Source organism: Sebastes fasciatus, chromosome 17, assembly GCF_043250625.1.
Source record: "Sebastes fasciatus isolate fSebFas1 chromosome 17, fSebFas1.pri, whole genome shotgun sequence".
Classification (NCBI taxonomy): Eukaryota; Metazoa; Chordata; class Actinopteri; order Perciformes; family Sebastidae; genus Sebastes; species Sebastes fasciatus.
Genome location: NC_133811.1, coordinates 29499841 through 29523392, shown reverse-complemented (window position 1 = coordinate 29523392; position 23552 = coordinate 29499841). Strand labels below are relative to the sequence as shown.

The window sequence follows — 23552 nt, the reverse complement described above, 5'->3', positions numbered from 1 at the left end:
CGCATGTTGTCACCTTATAAAGTTGTTCTGGTGAACGACGTGTTAGCAAGAACTTACGTAAGAGTCCAATATTGACTCTCTTTTAGCTCTAGTTTGGTCTCCTCCAACAACTGAGAAACAGATCTGGCTCTAAATGTTCCACGTTCTTCAGTTAGCAGGCTGCTACAGTATGTCAGTCTGTCTTTTACATTACATGCACTGTAATATAAAATACATAAAACATATGAATTAGTGGAGCTCAGATTATCGGGGTTATTATGTCAACGTATCACAGCAGATTGAGCCGGAGGAAGAAGTGAAGTCGTCTGAAACTAGTATAAAGCAGATAGTTCATCTCTGCAGCGTGATAGTGTAGCGGTGAATTATTTAACAGCCGCTCAACCTTTACAAATGGATCTGACCTCCTGCTGGTAACCTCCACCACCACAACACCGCCGCTCTCAGGAGGGACAGACGTCTCCAAACACCGGCTTTTCTCTTTTTCAGCAGTTTCTCTTTAATATCTCTTCTCGTTTTAATTCCTTCATCTCTTATTTCTCAACCAATTTTGGCATGAAAGTAAAGACTAGAATGCTTCTTTGGATGATAAAATAAAACTATGAATTATAAAGCTTGTATTATGACGGCGGGCCAGCAGCCGAAGGGAAACCTGCCCCCCCCCCACATCCTGGTCTTTCTCAACAGAGGCCTGCACACAGCCCGGGTCCAGGCCTGCAGAGGGAGCGCTTCATTATTCCCTCTCATGCTCCCTCAGACGGGTGGGGCCTCATAACTAATTAGGAGCGGTTTGTGCAGAGGATGAAAAGAAAACACACACACAGCCTCACCTGCTGGGCGCCCTGGTTAATAATTCAAACACACCCTCAGGCCGCCTCACAAAGACATACAGCAGGTATATTACTGTAAGATGGAGGCGACAAAGAGCCACAATGTTATGAGGAATAAAAGATTATCTGATATAGTAATACATGACTATTAAAGGATTATTCTTCTGTCAATAAAGAATTTAATTTTTTAGCATTTCCAGGTTAAAATATTTTTTTTTTTTTCCTTATTTCTACTCAGTTTTATTTTGTGTCCTTACTTGACATATTTAAGGGAAGAAGTTGGATTTGAAAGTTTGAATTATAATCTATCTAGCAGAAAGAAATCCACTTGTTTTTATTTTTTATTTTCTTATCCGACATCACGCCGATCTGTTCTTTTCCACTTTGTTTTTATTCCAAGATGCTTTTACGTTTTCCTACGAATGTCCAGCTACACGTGTCAATTCCCGCTTGTTACATGCATATGGTCTTTTCAAAATAAACTTCCATCTTCACAGGAAACAACTTCCTTAAATTTGTGCAAGAAAGCTAAAGAAATCAACGTTGACGTCTGGTTTCATAGGGGACATGAACGGCGGTCTCCTGAGGAGAAAGTCTGGTATTTTTTGACCCACCCGTCCACCACAACCTCCTTCTACGGCGGCGTTCACTGCCATTTATATTTCCTCGTTTACCATAATGTTAAATTACACACAAATTGATTTCATGGGATATACACGACTTACAGTGCATTACTTTTCGTAGATATAGCTACGAACGGAGTATGAGACAAGCGTGAAACGTGACGCCGGGCTTTCACCTGACCAGTGAGGAGAAACGGTTGGCCCAGCTGTGTGTGAGCAGGTTTAACTGGTGGATAAACTGTCCCAGTAGATGTTGTTATCTACTGCTGGTTCTGCACTAATGTGACGTACAGTAAGTCTACATGCATGTCTGCACTCACTCCATATGCTGTATATGTGTGTGTGTGTGTGTGTGTGTGTGTGTGTGTGTGTGTGTGTTACAGAGGATCACATTCTCTGTGACGTCAAACCAGGCAGCTGCTGCCGTTGCCGTGGCGATGCCATACCATAATGAGGCCCTTAAAGACCACACACTACTGCTGCTGCTGCTGCTGGCAGTCAGTTGAGTTCTGCTCTCACATAAAACAGCACATGTGAGGAGAAACACCTGGAGCCTCATTTATAAAACTCATCTTTCTATCTGCAGCAGAAAACCTACAATCAACGTGGTTTTATCTCTGACACCAGTTTTCTGCTTTTTTTAAAAGACCCCGAGACCCAGTTTGAGGTCTCGGTCTCCGGTCCGATGTGGACCGAGAGAACCATTACCTTTCTTCGACGTCATTAGAGTCTAGTGTGTCTTTGTCACCTAACAGCCAAGCATCCTCAATAACGACATGTCAACGTATAGTTATTCCTCATTTTTCATGTTCCTTGTCCCTGTTCCTTCTGACCACGGTCGGGAGGCTGAAGCAGGAAAACACAGTATAAGCATCGATCCATGGAGAGACCTTCGTCTGGTCTGCTAACATTACTGCCAAGCAGCTGAAATATAGAGTGATATTGTGGTTTTAGCTGACGTGTGTCGACTCACTGTTTTGAGCGATGCTCGTTCATGCACAAGCGCGAGCAACAGGACGCTGACTTTTGTTGACTTAACGGCCAAAGGTGTCGCTGTTAACAAACAATTTCTGATTCTTACATAGAGTCCCTTTAAGTACGGAAGTTACGTAAAAAAAATAAGTCAACGTTGACTTCCGGTTTCAGACGGGAAATGAACAGCGGCCTCCTGGGTGAAAGTCCCAATCTCAAGTGAATGTTTTTAAACCCTCCCTAATTCTGAGGTCTCAAGGTTGGGAAGTATGACCTATCCTGAAGCTAAAGTGCATTCTGGTCCATCTTCCTCAACTCTGACGGTAGAAATGTGTCTCTGTTTCCTTCTCTTGGATGGATTTATTACTGTTATTAATGTCGGTGCAAAATGGAGATTCTAGACAGAAGCACATGCAAATTAATTCTGAGGGACTTTCACCAAAGAGTCACGTAAATGTGAGTTTTCTACCAGGAAAGGTGGATATTTCTGACTTCATTGAGCCTTTGAGCTACTTTAAATAACCCCACAGTCATCAGGCAGCAACAGTAGTACATCAAAATAACTATTCCTGCTTTAAACATGTCGTGACCTGTGTTTGTGATGTTTGACCTCGGTGGAGCGGAGGATATACGAGCCTGTTGGGACGAGGAGTTTGGAGCTGGAACAGAAGAACGCAGCGTTTGGTTTTAACTTCAACAGTTTCTGACATCATCCCACTCTGTAGAGTATCTCCTGTGATGTCTGCTGATTAAAGTTGATCCAGCTACAACTTCTAGTTTCTGGCCTCTTTGATCTGATTTAACTGAACTGTGAAATGAATCAAATGAATTACACGTTGGCAAATAAATAAATACTCAATTCTACCACAGATGTTTTTCTCCCACTGCTGGCAGCTCATACAGAGACTTTTACCATCAGTTATTTTATATTTGTGGGGCCGTTTTTGTTTTATTTTTCTGCTTCAGGTTGAGATGTTTTCTTAAAAAAAACTGCTGCAATTTGAGTAACACACATCCATAAATTCCTAATAATTTTCTGGGAAATATCCGTGTAATTTAGCACTAATTAAAGATCAAATAAAGACAGTATTTTAATTGGTATACTTCCAATAATTATAATTAATTGCTGAGCTAGTACATTCTTTAAGTCAGTCAGTTCACGGCAGGTCAGACGGGCATGAAAAATATCTTTATCTATATTTTTCCACAACAAAAAACATGAAATTCTACAAATATGAAGAATGAAGTTTCAAATTCTTTCAAGGAAAGTCCTCTGGAAATAATTAACTGCTTTCAAACTCAACATAACTAGAAGCTAAATTAACAAGAGTAACAGTGGGAAAAATATGTTTCTGAATTTTCCATATAATTGTCAAATTAGGTAGCTCTTTCAAATAAACGTTATAAAGATATTATTTGACAATTAGTGCAAAATAACCTGTGAAATGAAGGGTTACCCGTTTACTTGTGTCTTGGCATGCACTGGAAAAATAACCATCGTTGCATCTCAACTCTTTAAAAATAAAAATATTTGTAAACATTTAAAGATATTTGAGGAATGCACTGGTTTATAATGTATGAGGAAATAATGCTGGATGTGCATTAACATCTACTCCTGCTGTCACTGCAGATTCTATAGAGGAGAGAGAGCTGAATGCATAAACATGCAAAACACTTAAAACAACATGACGGTTTCTGATCAACGAGTGTGTTCAGTAAAGAGCTCAGCGTGAAGCTCACAGGAAATGTGAGATGGTTTTTCAGTAAAGCAGCAACTGACAGCGAAGCTCCAGTTTCCTACTGGACCCTGAAGTATGGGAGCACATAGCTACCATGTGAGCGGTATGCAGTAAAGAAGTGAGGCCATGAACATTATTAACATGAGATGTAATATAGCAAAGATAACACGCAACTTAAAAATGAAAGAGACGAGAGCCTGTAATGTATTAAACCATGACGTGGAGCTAAACAGATCGGATAGATGACTCCTCATTTCAACTTTACCAATCAGCCGTTCCTCGTCCATTGAAATGCTTTCAAAGCGAGCGGCAGGAATTAAATTGAAATGGGGCGTCCGACAAAGTTCAGTTTTAAACAGCGCGCCGCGCTGCGACGCTCACGGCCAGTTAGGACACGGTGTCATGGACATTTTGCGTAAAAATAGATATTAGAATAGTTCAAACCTGTTTGTTTTTTTTAGAACAAATAATAATTAATAATTTTTGTGCATCCTCCTCGACCTCCTCCCTACGTGGACTTTGTCGCGCTTTATATTACGTCACCCGACTTCCTACTTTGCTCCCGTCATCATTAATAAGGAGGTCGCTGCCTAACAACAAAAAGTAAATATGGGTCTTAATACGCTGCTTGCACAGACGAATTATACGGACAGGTTTTTTTCGGGGAGGACGGTGTTAATGGGAGCCAACCACCTCATGACGTCCCAACTAAAGGACAAACTCCTAACACATGAGAGCAACTCTTCCGCACACAACTGCAAACAGGGCGAAGCGAAACAGGATAAGACAACAACGTTGTGTATTCTGATCCCAACATAAAAGCGCCTCGACCTCGAAAGCAAAGCTCATTTTCTCCTTGTTTTATTCACGCAAATTTGACCGCTTGACATTATTTTTGCAGTCTGTGTTTAATGAACCGACTGTACAGATGTCAGAATTTATTTTGAAAAGCACAGAAAACACCAGCACACTCTCTGCACCGACACAGAGAAACTTATTTCAGACTATGGTTTATCAGTTTGTAAGCAGAGACAGTGTGTGAGAGTGTTTTCTGTATTTATATACGAGGAATCAACACGTGTTAGAAAGACTAAAACACGGTTTATCTTTACTTCAAGTTATTTAGAAAACAGCTGATCGTGTATTTAAACACGTGTCTATTTTTAGCCTCTGATCTGACCTTGATGGAAATCCTAAAAATAAAGCGCTGCCATGTGGACACTGCAGATATGACATCACTCACCTGCGACTGAGATGATATCATTAAATGACAAGCTGCCAAAGGAGGCCATCTGTGAGCCCCAACACACACGCACACACGCACACACGCACACACGCACACACGCAGATATCGACTGCAGCAGCATCCACAGGGAGTCACGTCTTTTTTTACATCAGGGAACAACACTTGGTACAAGCTGTGTGTTGTGTTTACAATCATCAGAATCACTTCCTGCCCCGCAGAGGATGAGACTAGAACTGCCAGTCAATCCTGTGATGATTTTTCTTTCTTCCATAGACGACGTAAAGCCGTGAAACTCAACAGAAACCTTTACAGAATCATCAGAACAAACGGTGAGCAGCTTCCCGTTCATTTAAAAAAAAAAAAAAAGTCCAAACTTCCAGACAACTCCAGGAAAGAAGTGAACTACAAGTCCCAGAGAGCACTGCGGTCAGAAACATCCACTCACCACTAATGAAGGAGTGAAGTTAGAGGTTGAGCATAAAATTCAGGAATTCATCTCGACTTTGGATCCGATTTGGAAGAAACAAACATTTTGTGGACGTGGTGACTTGTAACAACACAGCTCTTATTTACAGCTGCTGAGGTTATTCTATATGATAGATATCAGAGGGATGGACTTGAGTCACAAACTTCATGACTTTAGACTCAACAAAATTAAAAAAGACTTGAAACTCGACTTGAACTTTAACACCAGTGACTCATCACTTCACTTTACTTGAGCCTTTTGACTTGAAAATACTAAATTCCTCCTCCTCCTCCTCCTCCTCCTCTTCCAGGTGTTGACATATTGACGCGGCCCCTGCCAAAGCGACGGCTCGCCGGGCCCTTTAAGGACGTAATCCTCCCCGTCAGCAGGTTGCTATGGTAACCATGGACCAACACACACACACACACACACACACACACATTGACAGGTAGAGAGAGAGAGGAGGATGCACCGCATCTTATCTCCGTAGTGTTTGTGTTGGATATAATAAGATAGAGATCCTCCACTTACAGAAACAATGTTTGAATACTTCCCAACTGTCAACGCTCAGCAACGTGGAAAGTTCCTGAAGTAGGAAAGTTTAAAAAAATAAATATATAATAAGCTATAGTAATAAATAAAAGTGGGGTCATGCTTTTCTGAACATGGAGGTTGTTTGTTGGACAGCATGAGAACGTGACTAGAGGTCGACATTCACCTGAACTTTTAACGGACTTCTATTACGGCTGAAATTCACAATTACTTTAAAAATCTATTGATCATTTTTCTGGCTGCTGATTCATTTAATCTACAGAATGATAAAATGGCCATGATTAGTTACGAGGGCCCAGGCCACTATTTGAGAATTTAGATTAGATAAGACAGGATGAGATAAGATGAGATATCGGTTCTTTTTGCTCTGACTGAATCCTGCAGTGATTTCCATCTTGTTGCCATGAGCACCAGCAGCAGCCGGCTGGACATGACAGCCTCCCTCCCCCCTCCATCCTCCCTCCTTTTCCATCATCCCTCCTTTTCCATCATCCCTCTCTCTCTCTCTCTCTCCCCCCATCACCATCTGCCCTCTATCTTCCTCCTCTACCTGCTCTTCCTCCTCTCCCATTTGCCATCCATCCCTTTACTACACATCATCCTCTCTTTCTAATCCGACATTTTTATCTGTTTTGGCCTAAAATTTCACACATTTACCCCCCCGTCATCTCCAACACCACTTCCATCTGTTTCTCACTTTTCATCCCTCCATCGTCTCTCACAGATTAAATCTACAGTTTGCACTTATAACAAAAAAAAAAAAATAATCTAATCAATCACATTGATGTAAAAATCCCATCCATGCAAAAAGGAGCGCTACATATTACAGCATAAACAAACGACAAAATCTACGTTAAGATCTACGACTAACTGGGTCTAGATCTGAGCCTTAGTTGTTTATGTTTTTTGAGGGATTATTTTATTAAATAAATATTGTTTTTAAATTAGATGCAATAAGTAATAAGTGCTGTTTGTTTTCTTGAGTCAGAGGTGTGAGGAGCCACAACGCTGTCTCCAAGAAATTATTTATTTATTTATACAAAGGCTAATATGTTCAGAGGGAAACGTAATGCAGATGACGGATTAATTTTAATCTGGCAGGTTGAAATAATACTGATACTCAACGAATCAGTAAAATGTTGACTGACGACGTATTTTATTTGTTTTCCACCAAAATAACCAACCTTGCATTACAATATCTGCTCATAGTGACGACAGCATTATTTAACATTGTTCAGGTACGGATTATGGTCTTGCATCAATAACAGAAAAAAATCTGCAGCAACTTTAAACACTTTGTGTCGCGTGGCGGCTGCGTGATTCACGCGTCAGGTGTTCAGACCAGCTGCGTTTCTGCTGCTGCCAGCCCTTTCTTTCTACATAGAGTTTCCCTTTCATAATGGCCATTTCATTTCATTATAACAGAGAAAATCCACGATTAAAACCCCGTACTTTATTCATACATGGAGCCGTGCAAGTCACTGCATGTTCTACAACACTGTCCTGCAAATATTTCAGAATAAAAGCCTTGTGTTAACAAATGAAGGAATTCTGTCCACAGTGAAAACGCTTGAGGGCTTTTATTTTGAAATGAAAGCAGGAAGTGTTGATTTAAAAATAAATCTTTACTTTTTTTCTAACATATTCTACAGATATAGACATCGTAACTGTAGTAACGATGGTGATATGATGTCAATCTACAGTCAATAGATCACCTTCACTGTTGCTGTGAACCGTGCGGCTCGCGTCGAAAATAGGGAAACCTCGAATCTCTAGAGGAGACGCAAACGAGACGCGCATCTCATGCCGGCTGTGTGGCTGCTCTAACCTGTTAACATGGACGCTGAAATAAAAAACAACAGGTAACGCAGCCGCCGCGCTCTGCTGATGCGGCCGGTCTGTCCTGAGCTTAAACCCGAACACAGACGTGACCCAGGATGTGAACTTTGCTCTCTGGTGTCAAAGTCCTGCGCTTTGTACACCTACCATCCACTCTGACCTCCTGCCTGTGACTCCCTCTGGTAGATAAAAGTAAAAAGGCCTCATTCACACAAAAACAATATATTTCCAGGCAGTAAATTGTCAGCGCAACATAACTGGGAAAATTAGCACTCGACACAATAGTATGTATGGTGCTATATAAAGGAGGCAGGTTGGAGGAGGATGTCGGGGACAGTGGGATGTGGCTCCACAACCTCTAATTGTCCCAACAGTTGCTGAAAGAAACCAATAATTCTACACACTCCTGCAGGTTTAACAGCTATACACACACACACACACACACACACACACACACACACACACAGCAGACAGAGTCAATTACAGAGCGGCTGTGACCCGGAGCCCTAGAATCATCACAGCGTTGACTGATTGTTTCCTCGGCTACTGCTGTCATTGTGACGGCGAGTCACTCCGACAGGAAGCTGGCCTACATCCCACTACGGACACACACACAAATACACACACAGTCTTTTCCCAAAAACAAAATATACAGAATCCATTAAAACCTGGAGTTATCTAGAAAAGGCTCCCAGAGATAAAACACTGTGCTGGAATAAGAACAAACGGAGCTCCTGATCAAGGCTTCCTGCTTCCTCTAATCAATCCAGGAAGTGACCTCTATTGATGTTCCAGTCCAGCGATCGGGAAGACAGCCACCTCTGATCATTTGCCAATAATGGAAAAGTACAAATCAATAGAAAACGTGCAAACTGCTTCACCACAATAACAACACTGATTACTGCCGTTTCTATGACCGACGAGTCCGTCACTAGTGTTCGTTTTCATCAACCACGTAAACAGCTTACAGTAGAATTGTATTTTCGTGCATGTAAAGACAGTGTAACAACAAAAAGTAGATTAAAAACCAAAGCAGCTCATGAGTAAAGACAGACAGACAGACAGACAGACAGACAGACAGACATGTTTCCAGCCTACCTCGGCTGTTGGTCGCCAGGTCGGCCACCTTCTGAAAGGCATCCAGGAAGGCTGCTACCGCGACGACCGTCGTCCTGGGAGACACAACAGAGGAAGGTTAGGATAAGGAGGAGAGAGTTGTCCTATAAAATACTATTTCAAAATCTGTTTCAATGTTTTATCTTTACGCCGAAAACACACCAGGCAGCGGCGAAGTGCAGCTCGCCAAAATACAAAATGAAATTTTTCTGCGGCCGCAAGGCGTGGCTGCAGGTATTCTCTGGCTGCACTTCGCCGCTAAAAATTAGACTATCGTCCACTTTTAGTTTGGCGGCGCTTCGGCGCTAAAAGTTAAACTATTGTAATTGCAGCTGCTCTGGTGTGATTTTGGCATTAGAAAATTTGTTAAGGGCAAAATATCGCTCATTAAACTGCCGCTAATCGCCGTGTTTCATATAATATGCACGTCTATTCTCCCTTTTTTATCTGTTCTACCAAATGTTCCTTATCATCGCGTCTTATTTTAATATCTCACTTGAGTTAACCTTGATCTTGATATGTATAAAAGCAAGTTTGATTTTTCACGTCATACTGAACTGAAATCAATGACTGCCTGAAAGGAAGGAAATCGATCTAAAAATCGATGCTCCGTGTTACGGCAGATCATCGGCTGTATAGTCGACAGGATAAAACATGCAAAAGCAATGGCGTGGTCCTTTGATGTCTGACGCCTTGGTGTGTGTGTGTGTGTGTGTGTGTGTGTGTGTGTGTGTGTGTGTGTGTGTGTGTGTGTGTGTGTGTGTGTGTGTAATCAGCTGTGACCTCTGCTGACCTCTGGCCCAGTGCAGAATCTCTGGTGGCTGCTGCTGATCCGTCTTACTGATAATGACTTTATGGTGGCATCATTAATCTCTGCCAGCCTCAGAAGGTTAATTGAGTTGTGCATGTGTGCATGTGTGTGTGTGTGTTTGTGCAGGTGGATGTTGGTGGGTGGTTAATGGCTGGAAGGGCTGAGTGTATATGTGTGTTATTGTTCTTGATGAATTAAGTGTATGTTTGCAGTTTGTATGTGCATGTTTCTCTACGTGTTTGTGTGTACACGACCTTCAGTGTGTGTGTGTGTGTGTGTGTGTCGGGGACGAGGCGACAGAACAGGAGAGGTGAACCTGACATTTAAACACTTAATGAAGCCGACTGATTGGATTTTCATGAGCTCAGGTTACACACAGACTCAACGTGTGTGTATTTGTGTGTGTAATACCTGTGCGCACATTTAGCGTTATGCCTGTTGGAGCGGCCAACAAGTAACAACACCAGCGAAGGAATTAACCTTTTTTTTTTGTCTCTTTCTTTGTCTCGGAGCAACTGGTAGTATTTTAATCTCATAGAAATGGGTTATTTAAATGGGTTATTTAAATGGGTTATTTTCTATGATTTGTGGTGGTGTGTTTTTTCATCTTTAACTTGCATTACCTGAGCTGTGACTGCAGCTTGCTGGCCTTGCTGACGAAGTCGTCCCAGACAGGATAACTGCCCTGAAGAGAGAAGAGAAGAAACATTTTTAAGAGATGTCAGAAGGATGGATTTAAAATCTATTTTAATCTATTACTATTATTTCACATTTTTGCTGTGACTAAAACACTCCGTATTCAATGTGTCTGGCAGACTAATAAGGTCAGTATCTGTGCTGATAGAAATTAATCAGGTCAGCGTGTCACTGGGCAACCTGATCTCATGGGAAGGCGTATAAATAGCAGGATGTTTTAAGGACATTCTGCATGTCATGAGACGCATTTTAGGCTTATTTTGCGTGTCATTTAGACGCCACGTCGTTACCGTGAAGCGGCCGTGGTTATGTTTAAGTAACAAAACCACTTAGTTAGGTTTAGGAAAAGCATTATGTCTCCAGAGCATTTTAAAAGATCACTGAAATCACTTCTTCTAACCAAACAATTATTTCCGATACGAGTACTTCTCTGTGCCAAAAGACCCTCGTTAACGGCCAGCTGGAGGGTGTGAGCGACACACGGCAGGCTGGGGAGTCCCGCATACGAGGTGGTGCGCCGCGACCGGCTCTAGGTTGGCTTGGAAAGGCTCGGGGCTCGGGGCTCAGAGCCACCTTTGCCCCGACCCTTTGCCCCGAGGCTTGGAAAGGCGCGGGGCAAAGGTGGCTCGCGGCTGCAGCTTTACAGCGCTCCCCGCCCGGACCTCGTCGCACCGTGGAAAAAGGTCTCGCTGCGCCCTCTCTCCACGCTGAGGAGGGACGGGGCCCCCTGCTCCCGGTGCGACTGTCAACCGGTGCAGACTGTCCTCGGTGCGCCCCAACCGTCTTGCCGCCAGGGCGGGCCTCTGCCGACATAAAAGGCGCCAGGGGTCTGCAGCGGTGTCGGCAACCCACCCGACCCGTCTTGAAACACGGACCAAGGAGTCTAAAGCAAGCGCGAGAGTTCAAGCAAAACCCCGTGGCGCAATGAAAGTGAGTGCCGGTGCGTGCCGGCTGAGGTGGGATCCCGGCCCAGCGGGGTCGGGCACACCACCGGCCCGTCTCGCCCGCACCATCAGGGAGGTGGAGCATCAACAACGAGTGTTGGGCGTCAGTTTGCAGCTTCATGTCACCGGCTACTACTGAAAGTGACGTAAACTGTTACTGTGTTGCTCGCACAGTGAACACAGCTTCACACTACCAATAATCTCCATCATGCTCTTATTTTGTTTGCAGTAATTCTACTTAAGTAGGCTCACAGTTTTTCATTTCTTTTCATATTAATTTACATTAAATATTCTCAACTAAAACAACAAATTCCTCCTCATATAAAGTTGAGCCCATGTAAAGATCCTCAGGCTCAACCAACCCACATAAATCCTGAGCATCAGCTGCAGCAGTGAGCCAACAGACAACAAGGAGACGGATCAATACAACGATCCATACGCCCCACCCGCCCCAGCAGCACGTCTAGAGGAAGCCAAACAAGCGCCCCCCCAGGCATGCCAATACAGTTTGGGTCCACTGAGTTCAACATGAGACCGATACAGAGACTGAGCTGAGCTCTGCAGTGCAGTACGAGCGTTCAGAAAGTCGGCTGCATGGAGGGAAACACACGGAGCGTCTGCAGCCAGACACACAAAGACAGAAGAAACTGGGGTACGCTTCTAATGTCAGCGGGAGTCCCCTGGTGGTTTTGGGGAGGGTGGGGCTTTTTTTTTACTGCAGTGAAACATCTGAGGCGTCTTCACTCAGTGGATTCTGTAGACTCAGAACGGAGACACCAATTGAAATAAAATAATCCCAGAATTAAGACACACTTTAAAAATCTACATTTATGCTGTAATTGTGTATGAATATAATATACTTAAAAGGCCAGGATTACTTCACATAAGACCAGAAAGCAACAGCCTGAAACAAAGATTATGGAGATGAATCAACATCTCTCAGCCAAAAATGGGAATTATAGATAATTTTTTTCATGTTTTATGTTATTTTACTTCTGTGTACTTGTACAGCATTTTGTAATTGTGGCACTGAATTGTTTCAAGTGCTATAAAAAGGTTTGGGCGAGGACACATGTAATCGCTTGTCCACACATAGGAGCTGTTTTGAAGATGATATATTGGACAGATGTTTGTGTTAAGGATGGCTCGGCTTTCCTAAAGTCTATTTTAATACAATTATTGTGTGCTGTGTGTCCGTTGGGAGAGTTACTGGTCGTTGTAATCATTCCTCTTCAAAATTTCCGAGAAAAAAAAAAAAACATTTACGAGAAAATAACTTGAATATTCCTTAAATTTCCGAGAAAAAAATTTCCGAGAAAAAAAATCACAAATTTACAAGAAAAAAATATATATTCTCTGAGATTACAAAGACAAAAATTTCCGAGAAAAAAACTTGAATATTCTGAGATTAAAGTGCAAAATTTATGAGAAAAAAAACTCACAAATTTACGAGAAAAAAAAATTGAATAATCTGAGATTATAAAGTCACAAATTTACATGAAAAAAAAAACACAAATTTATGAGAAAATAATTTGAATATTCTCTGGGATTAAGGAGGTTAATTTACAAGGAAAAAAATAACACAAATTTACGAGAAAAAAACTTGAATAATCTGAGATTATAAAGTCACAAATTTACGAGAAAATAACTTTAATATTCTCTGAGATTATAAAGAAAAAATCTTGAATATTACCACCGTTATACACTGCGGTAACGTGAGCCGTCGGGTGCAAAATATATTAATTATTTTACTATTTATTTATGTTTATAAAAGAACGTGAAAGAAAACATGTATATGTACCGTCCAGGACCGTCGCCTCGCTCTGAGGTCGTCTTTACCATAATAACACGTGAATTTATGACTAAATAATATCAGAGAATATTCAAGTTTATTCTAAGGTTCAAGGTTTTTACATTTGTGGGTTTCCTCTCTAAAATTTGCTATATTCATCTTGGACAATGTTTGTTCTCAGAATATTACCCCCCCCCTCCCTGGATCCATTTCTTTGCCTACAACGACCCGAATACGGCGACATATAGAGGAATGTGGATTTTGTCCCGCTATGAGTGGGTTTCTTCACTTCCAGTATGGAAAGGAGGGACAATTACAACTAATAATTCTCTAAACATACACATGGTATATAGGAGTATTGTAATAAGCTGCACTCTGTGGGCGTTGCCTTTTGTCAACGTCATCATCATCCAACGCGGCGCACAGCCCAGCTGAGCGGCGCTGGGTGTGTTCAGCCTTGTTCTGTTCTGTTTGTGAGAGTGATGCCCCGGCGTCATCGCCTGGCTACCGTTGCTATGGTAACGCTGCTGCTGCAGCTGCAGAGGGGGCTTCAGACAGAGATGGATATTTGTGGGGAGGGGTGGGTCACACGTGCATTCATCCTCACCCAAACACACACACACACACACTGTTTTTTTCCTGTCACACATTTTGCTTTCTTTGTTTCTCTCACATTCAACACGTACACGTCTTCTTCTTCTTCTCTTGCTTTCATGAACACACACACATAATTTTTTCTCATAAACTGCCGTTTCATCCTCTGCTCTTTATTACTCATTCATCATTTCCTCTCTACTACACTATATATACGATATACCCACATCTCATTACATCCTCTCTCTCTCCCGAACACACCGAGGCGAGGCGAGGCGATGGCGAGGGCAGGGCCGCTGCATCAATCAGTCACTGAGGACATAAATTGTCACCGTGGCAACAACCGGAGGCAGCAGCAGCAGCAGCAGCCTGCCGGTCCTTCAGGAATCCTCTGCTCTGTTTGTTTGGCTCTGTGAGCGCCTGCACCGGCTTTAAAACTAGAAATCCCTGTTTGTTTCTTCTTTACCGCTGATCCTGTGAGACAATAACGACTAATCTGATTCCTCTACCTTCAGCATGACTGTGTGATTCTGTGGCGTTAAAGCCAAGAACAAAAAAAAAGCCTGAGGAGATGAGTGAATATCAGTCCACTGAGTCCAGACAGCTACTTTACTCTAAAAGGTCAAACTGGGGATATTTAGACCTGAACCCAGAGGAACAGGAACATAAAAGGTGGACATCTTTGTGGATTTGTCATTGGAGGAATGTCAGACAGGTGAAGAGGAACAGTCGCCTTGTTTTGCCGTTCCACTAGAACGAATACAGATTTTTGTATCCTGAACTAAAAGCATAATTTGGCACTTGTTCTGTTATTTGCTTTCTTGCTGAGAGTCAGATGAGAAGCTTGATATCACGCTCATATCTGTACAGTAAAGCTTAGCTCATTCAGACTGGAAAAAAGGGGGGCAACGGCTCACTAATTAACACATCCTATATCTCCTTTGTTCAATGTGTACAAAAACTGATGTGTAAAAACGTCAAGTTGGGGTTTTACGGGGGTTTATGTGCCGGACTCTCACAGTTGCCGGGTTACAGCTCCCAGCCAAGAAATAGTCCAGCACATACCCCCAATAAAACAGACAATTGTTGTTGTTACACAAACGAGATATAACGTGTTAATCAGTGAGTTTTAGAGCTGCTGGTAGGTGGGTTTTGTTACTTTTAGACAGAGCCAGGCTAGCTGCTTCCCCCTGTTTCCAGTCTTTATGCTATGCTAAGCTAATTTAACAGACATGAGAGTATCAGTGTTGACTACAACGTGGATTTAAGTGATTGGCCTATTTATTATATTCTAACTAGGGCTGTCAATCAATTAAAATATTTAATCGCGATTAATCATGTGATTATCCATAGTTAGTCGTGATTAATCACAAATTCATCACACATTTTTATCTGATCAAAATGTACCTTAAAGGGAGATTTGTCAAGTATTTAATACTCTTATCAACATGGGAGTGGGCAAATATGCTGCTTTATGCAAATGTATGTATATATTTATTATTGTAAAACAATGAGAGATATTGATCCAGAAACCCTCACAGGTACTGCATTTAGCATAAAACAATATGCTCCAATCATAACATGGCAAACTGCAGCCCAACAGGCAACAACAGCTGTCAGTGTGTCAGTGTGCTGACTTGACTATGACTTGCCCCCAAACTGCATGTGATTATCATAAAGTGGGCATGTCTGTAAAGGGGAGACTCGTGGGTACCCATAGAGCCCATTTACATTCACATATCTGGAGGTCAGAGGTCAAGGGACCGCTTTGAAAATGGCCATGACAGTTGTTCCTCGCCAACATTTAGCGTAAGTTTGGAGCGTTATTTAGCCTCCTTCATGACAAGCTAGTATGACATGATTGGTACCAATGGATTCATTAGGTTGTGTAGTTTCATGTGATACCAGTATATTCACTCTAGCTTTAAAACTGAGCTGCTAAAACCTAAAAATCACAAGTTGCATTAATGTGTTAAAGAAATTAGTGGCATTAAAACTCATTTGCATGAACGCGTTATTATCGCGTTCATTTTGACAGCCCTAGTTCCAAAAAAATTAAATCTAAATTAGTTGATTAATATCAACTATTAAATCAATCGCCAAAATAATTTGATAATCGATTTAAATGGTTTCAGTAATTCTTTTAACTAATAAAAGTCTAAATTCTCTGATTGCAGATTCTTAAATGTGAATATTTTCCTGTTTCTTTCCTCCTCTATGACAGTAAACTAAACATCTTTGAGTTGTGGACAAAACAAGACATTTCAGGACGTCATGTTGGGCTTTTGGGAAACACCGAGCGACATTTTTCACCATTTTATAGACCAAACAACTAATTGTTTGAAGACAAAAATCATACCTAAAATTGAGATTTGATTAATTACACAGCCCTCAAGCTTGGACTATTTCACAAAGCTATGATTGTGTGAGTGAATAATTGGAATAGTAGGTGGCAGCAGGTGCTTTTATACCAAAACATAATGACCCAACAGTGGATTCCCCCTCTTAAAACCAGACATCAGACAGTAAAACACAGAACCAGACTGATGTCAGCAAAGCGAGTCAAAGCCAATAAACAGGACCACAAAAAAACAAAGTGACCCATTTGGCCGAGGCGCCGAGGCCAACGCAGCAGCTCTGTCCGTGATGTTTCCATGACGATCCCGATACGGATACACAGCAGCCTCCCGAAAAAGAGAGCAGGATTATTTTAGCTCAGAGGTGATTAAGGCGACGGCTCAGTCCGAGATAAATGGTGATTAGCATTCAGCTAATACGCTCAGAGGCATTACTTTAAACCACACACACACACACACTCACACACACACACACACACACACACACATGCACACCAGAGTGTTTGGTAGCAATAACAAGGTTAAAAACAGAGTTTTCTTTTTAGTTAGCATCACAGTGGTTTCCACAGATGTTCCTCACAATACATCACAACACTCTGCTTCCTGTCAATTGTCTGGCTCTCACAGGAAGAACTGGAAGTCTGCTCTGGGGTTTATTGTCCCGCGTGCTGCTTCACATCCACAACGTTTCATCTACAGTGTCTGCTGGGAAAAGCTGCTCATTTCAAACTGCATTTGTAATAAAAAAAAACTGAAAATATAAACGTCATTGAATAGTTATTACATTTAACAGGCAGTGAATTGATGTGGCAGAAAATGACATTTTATGCATTGTAAAGATGCTAATATGGGCATGTTCCAAATCCACAGCAGCAACATTTTAGACCTTCAGTTCAGAGTCTATTCAACGAGAGGAAAACACTATAGGAGACGGTTTAAAGGCAGACGTGAAGCAGCTCAGTGTCAGAGGAGGATCCTGCTCCAGGGAGAAACATGCAGATCAGTTCCACTTAAACGGATCAACAGTAATAACCGGCTCAGTGACGTGTGGATGATGAACAGCCAGACACACTCACATTATACGGCACATGAACACAGTAGTAGTAGTAGTAGTAGTAGTAGTAGTAGCCGACCGACCTGCAGAGAGTACAGGTATATTATCAGCTCAGGAGGTGATACTAGGATACTAAACACAAGTTATAGTCACAAAATACTTCCAGGGGCTGCGGACGGTGCTGTACGGTGCTATACCAGTATCGGGTCCGATACTGTGCTCATGTACTCGAACTTGCAAAACGGCACCGATACCACTTTACGGCAGCGTGAAGTTGACCTCTTGTCACCATCTTTTGGGTCCTATCGCGCGCGCTCACGCTCCACCTCCCCGACGGACGCCGTTTTAGGCAAATAACCAGCTTGTGTCGGCCCTGGATTCTCCACTAACGTCTAAACTTGGATCATATGTTTGTATAAACATGAAAGAAAGCCAAAACCTATATCACTTTATTTGTTGACGGTCACTCAATCACTTTCTTCTCTTGCATACACCTTACAGTACGTAACTAGACTTGGCCTCCGCCAACTAGTCACAGTTTACATTCATGTCTCTCCAAAATGTCATCACTTCATCATTTTATCCTGTTAGACATTTGTGTGACATTGTCATAATTAGCGTATGAATTCTTGAGTTATGGCCAAAAAACGTGTTTTGTGAGGTCACAGTGACCTTTGACCTTTGACCACCAAAATCGAATCAGTTCATCTTGAGTTCAAGTTGACGTTTGTGCCAAACTTGAGGTTCGATATAAGAAATTACGACTGTTGCCGGCGCAGAGGCATAAAAATGCCGTAGATGGTCCAACTTTTGCGTTGCTATTGGCTGAAATGTTCCTGTCTGTAAAATAAAGTGGAAACAAGGACGAACTTGGCACCAACGCCGGGTTCTTACATGTTTTTAGAAGCCACATGTTATGGGTTGAAAGTTCCTACAGTAGAAAAATACTATTCATCTACTACTGTTTCACACCTCATCTCTGAACACGCCAAACGTTCTTATAATTAGTGACAGACGAGCTGGTATTTTAACTTCATTAACCCAGCGGCTGTAAAATGCTCTCATTGTATATCTGTAGTTCAACATAAAGATCAGGAGCCGTCACCTGCCTCTGCAGTCTGATTATACAAACACACACACAGACGGAGTTGTTGCATGTAGAAGACAATGAGGAGCAGCAGACTGGAGTCTCTCTCCTCCCACATGTTCCTGCTAACAAGGCAAATCCTGCATCTGGCTGTCTGCGAGTCACCTGGATGAATTAAACATCAGGCTGCTGCAAAGTGAGCTGCAATCTTATTTAATCTAGATTATACAGTCTGCAGTCAAAAATGAAAATAAGATTACTTTTGTTCTTCTGAGTCAGTTTTGCATCACAGCCTGATATCTCTTCTTCCTCTGAGCTCCATTAAAAACACAGAAATGTTCCTTCATCACCATGAACACAAACACACTGTGGTTTATTCTGACTCAACCCCACACACCGTCTGACACTAATATTCACTAGAGCACCTACATGTGGATCAATCCGCCGCTGAAAATAGTCCCCAACAAATGCACTTTCCTTCGGTTTGTTTGATGAAAAACTAAAATACAGTGAGCAGCTGATTTAGGAAAGTCTCATTTCTAACAAGGCTTGAGAGCCAATAGTAGAACCACGTTGGTATCAGGTGGTATCTCTGGGTCTGGGCTGAGATTGACGGTAAGTGTCTGGCAACGACTTGTCGTAAAGTGAATGTAATGGAACGGGGGGGAAGGAGAACACAAGTCTCTCTGTTCACGTTCATGATGCAGCATCACTCTCAGCTCAAATCATTCTGCAGCAGCCATGTTTGTGAACACAGCAGGTTAGAAAGCAGGTGGGAATCTTTACATGAATATTTAGAAAGAAAGTGTGGCAGCATTTGGTATCAACGTTACGTGTTTTCACCTCATAAGAAGATGAAACAAAATACACCTGAAACAGATGAGAGATGAAGACTCACTTGCAAGGTGGAAAAATGAGAAGCAGAGAAAGGACAGAAGAGAGGGGAGAGAAAGATGAAGAAGAGGAGGAGGAGGTAAAGGGCAACAGGAGAAGGACACAAAGGAGGATGAAGAAGAGGAGAGAAAGAAAAGGAAGAAGAGGAAAGGAGAGCAAAAAGAAAATGGACAGAACGGTAAGGAAGGATGCCGAAAGGAAGAAAGCAAATGACGGAGGGAGAGGGAGGAAGAGGAGAAGGGAGAGAAGCACGCTGGCAAGAAAAAGAGGAGCAGAACTGGAAGATGACATGATGAAGAGGAAGAAGAGGAGGGCAAGGGAGGAGGGGCATTCTGTAAGGAAAAGGAGGAAAGGGAAGTGAAGGAGGTGGAGAAGGGTCAGAACAAGAAGAGGAGGAGGAGGAGCAAGAAAAAAGAAAAGAGGAAGACATGTAAAGGAAGAAGAAGAGGAAAAGAGCAGGAAGACGGGAATAGAAAGGAGAAGAGGGTGTGGCAGATTTCCCAGACCTCCCTTTGTGAACCAACCACCACACCTGTTAGAAACCACCTGTCTGTTATTACGTCACCATGGAAACAGGTGTGTGTGTGTGTGTGTGTGTGTCTACATGGTGCCCCTCCCCCAACACACAGAGTTCCTACAGAGGACACAGCCGACTATAACCGGCACTAGAGCTGCAACCAACCAGTATTTTCATTGTTGATTATTTTCTCGTTTAAAGCAGCAGTAGGACAGATCGGAGCAAATATGATTAAAGTTATTTTTATAAATGAAACAGGTAACCTGAAAAAAAACTGTTTCCTCTGTGTCCTCTGGTGTTCCTAACGGCAGGAAAACAAGCAGTCCGCTGTCCAGCTGCCGTCTATGAGAGCCCGCTGTCAATCACTCTGAACTCCGACCAAACGGTCAAACTAGGCAGCGCTGATCAAATATGAATCAATATTATGTTACGTCAATGCCTATTTCTCTCCTCAGATGTTCTCAGAATCATCTTGTAGTGCACGGTTTAGCTGTAAAATGAGAAAGTTTGTGACGCCGCCGCCGCCATAGTGAAATCTGGTGATGTAACGCCAAGTTCTGGTCACATGACCGTAGCACAGCCAATAGGAACGCTCGCTCTCTCAGTGAAATGACCTGTGATTGGTCAAAGTCTCCCGTCACAGGCTAGATGTTCTAAAGCCTGAAAACAGAGCCATGAGGAGGAGAAGTCTAGTTTTCTCTCAGAACATTTGAATTATAATATGCTGAAAGGTTATTATGGGATTTTTGTCCAATGATGCCAAAATTATACTGCCTACTGCCACTTTAGTTGATTATAAAAACAGCTGCTGATTCATTTAATATTTGACAATTAACAGATATTTGCAGCTCTAACCTGCACACACATAAACCCGACCTTTAACACGACCTTTGACCTAAACTTAACTTATCCTGGAGTTTAGTTCAACACTCAACCTGAATCAGACTGAAATGTTGAGGCCTTTTGTCCCCAAATTGGAGGCAAGTCACAAGCAAAAACTGCCAATCACTGAAAGAACAAACTGACACCTAACTGAAGACGTATTGACATTCGTAGAAACAGCAGAGAGCCACAGAAGTCCCTATTTTACAGGAAAAGAACACCAAATGATCTAGTTTCCATCATTGGATATTCAACTTCCACTGATGGATCTGTGTTGGTGATTTAGAGACACTGGCAGGTCAATTAATCTGCCAATCATCTTCTCAATTAATCAATTAATCATAAAGCCCGAGACATTTTCCTAAAGCCCAGAGTGACATCTTTCGAATGCTTGTGTTGTTCGACCACCAATCCAAAATATTCAGTTACTATCATCATTAGAGCTGCGACTAACCATTATTTTCATTGTTGATTATTTTCTAAATTAATCGATTACTTTTTTGGTCTAAAAAATGTCAGAAAATGGTGAAAAATGTCGATCAAAGCTCAAAATGATGTCCACAAATGCGGACATTTATTTGTCTATATTTTTATTTTTATGTTTTTATGTTTGCTTTTACTGCAAACAAGAGCTGCTAAACTGTTTTTCGTTGTTTCCCATGGCAATGACAATAAAGTCTCTATTCTACATATGAATGTTAGCAGCCTGTAGCTGTGTGGATGAACCTGGTTTACATACTGTAGTCTTTTATTTTATTAGAGAAATCTGCAGCCAACACATCCTGAACATGAAGGCACCACCAGGCCCTGAACACACCCACCTCCACCCTTATAATTATTCAATTATAGAGGGGGGGCATAAAATAAAATAGAATAGAATAGAATAAAAAACACTTAAAATTAAAATATTGTAAAATAGAAATTAAAAATTAAAAAAATAACAGTAAGATTAGGAATCGACAAGATAAATCATAAAAATAAAAACATTTAAAAACAATCGTGCATATGAAGCAAAAGGAGCACTTGTAAAATGTAAGAAAAATAAAATAAGAAAAAAATAATAGTAAGATTAGAAATGGACAAGACAAGCCATAAAAATAAAAACAGTAAAAAAAAAAAAAAATAATAATTTATCCACACCAATAAAAAACACTTAAAATAAAAAATGTAAGATAAAAAAAACAAAATAAGAAAAAATAGGAATATTAGGAATGGACAAGCCAGTCATAAAAATAAAAACAGTCAAAATAATTCATCCATACGAATCAAAAAGAGCACTCAAAATAAAATATAATGTAAAATAGGAAAATAAAATAAGAAATAATAGTAAGATTAGTAATCGACAAGACAAGCCATAAAAACAATAAAGGTAAAACAAATATCTCTGTCACTGTCATCCCTCCCTATATAGAAATGTTAGCAGCCTGTAGCTGTGTGGATGAACCTGGTTTAAATGCTGTAGTCTTTTATTTTAAAGAGAAATCTGCAGCCAACCATCCTGAACGTGAAGGCACCACCAGGCCCTGAACACACCCACTTCACCTCCACCCTTATAATTAACAAATGAATGATGAATCAGATGAGAAAATGTCTGCTTCTCCTCCTGCTTTCATGCAACAGGATGTGTTGAATATTTCATTGATTTTAATCACACATTTGGATGATATAATAATAGTAATAATAATCATAGTGTTACCTTCATGTCTCCTATGACAGTCTGGAAAAGCCCCCCCAGCGCGCTGCACTCTCTCTCCATCACCGTCTCCATCTTCAGCTGCGTCCAACAGAAAGAAATCACACAAACGGTCTCACTGGGAGCTCCTGACGTCCATTAATGAAGCGACAGCAAACAATTCAATTAACGCGTTGTGTCGGTGTGTCGGTGAAATAATAAACCCAGCTCAGCTCAGCTCAGAACAAAACCGGTTAGTTTCCACTCGGAGCAGGTGAATCTAGATCCCATGATGTCTGCAGCATGTTGGAGCGAAAGAGAGGAAGGTGACAGCAGGAAACAGCTCGATGCACCACCGGAGAGGATCAACTTTACACAGAGAGGTAGAGTCTGATCTGATCCACACGCACTGCTGGAGACACCGGGCACGGGAGCGCGCTGCAAGGGGGACGGGGAGGACACGGGGACGCGCATCTTCTTCTTGGCCCCTCCTTCAACTGAGGAAGGATTTTGTTAATGGAATAGAGAGAGGGGAGGGGGCATAAAATAAAATAGAATAGAATAGAATAAAATAAAATAAAGGTTATGGACATAGAAATAGAAGGAATCCATAAGACAAGTCCTAAAAATAAAATCAGCAAAATAATTCATCCACACTACTCATAAAGAGCACTTAAAATTAAATTAATGTAAAACAGAAATATAAAATATAAAATATAAAATATAAAATATAAAAAAAAATAAAAAAATAATAAGTAAATAAAAAATAAAAAATAAAATAAAATAAAATAATATAAAATATTAAAAATTAAAAATTAAAAATTAAAAATTAAATTAAATTGAATTAAATTAAATTACATTAAATAAAACAA

At 41.3% G+C, this 23552-nt stretch overlaps 1 protein-coding gene across 5 annotated transcripts in view; it reads right to left on the bottom strand.

The window, feature by feature from the left end:
- The window catches only part of LOC141753850 (protein MTSS 1-like), a 57314-nt gene extending 34172 nt beyond the window's left edge, over positions 1 to 23142 (bottom strand). For 3 of the 5 annotated variants that reach the window (XM_074612465.1, XM_074612463.1, XM_074612467.1), the window contains exons 1-3: positions 22705 to 23141; positions 10815 to 10876; positions 9363 to 9436 (exon numbers count right to left, since the gene is read on the bottom strand). In XM_074612465.1, the coding sequence (XP_074468566.1) occupies positions 9363 to 9436; positions 10815 to 10876; positions 22705 to 22776 (208 nt within the window). In that variant the 5' untranslated portion in view covers positions 22777 to 23141. Of the gene's footprint in view, positions 1 to 9362; positions 9437 to 10814; positions 10877 to 22704 lie in introns of all 5 variants that reach the window. The other 2 variants (XM_074612464.1, XM_074612466.1) reach the window with 2 other exon arrangements.
- Between the last annotated feature and the right edge of the window lie 410 nt (positions 23143 to 23552).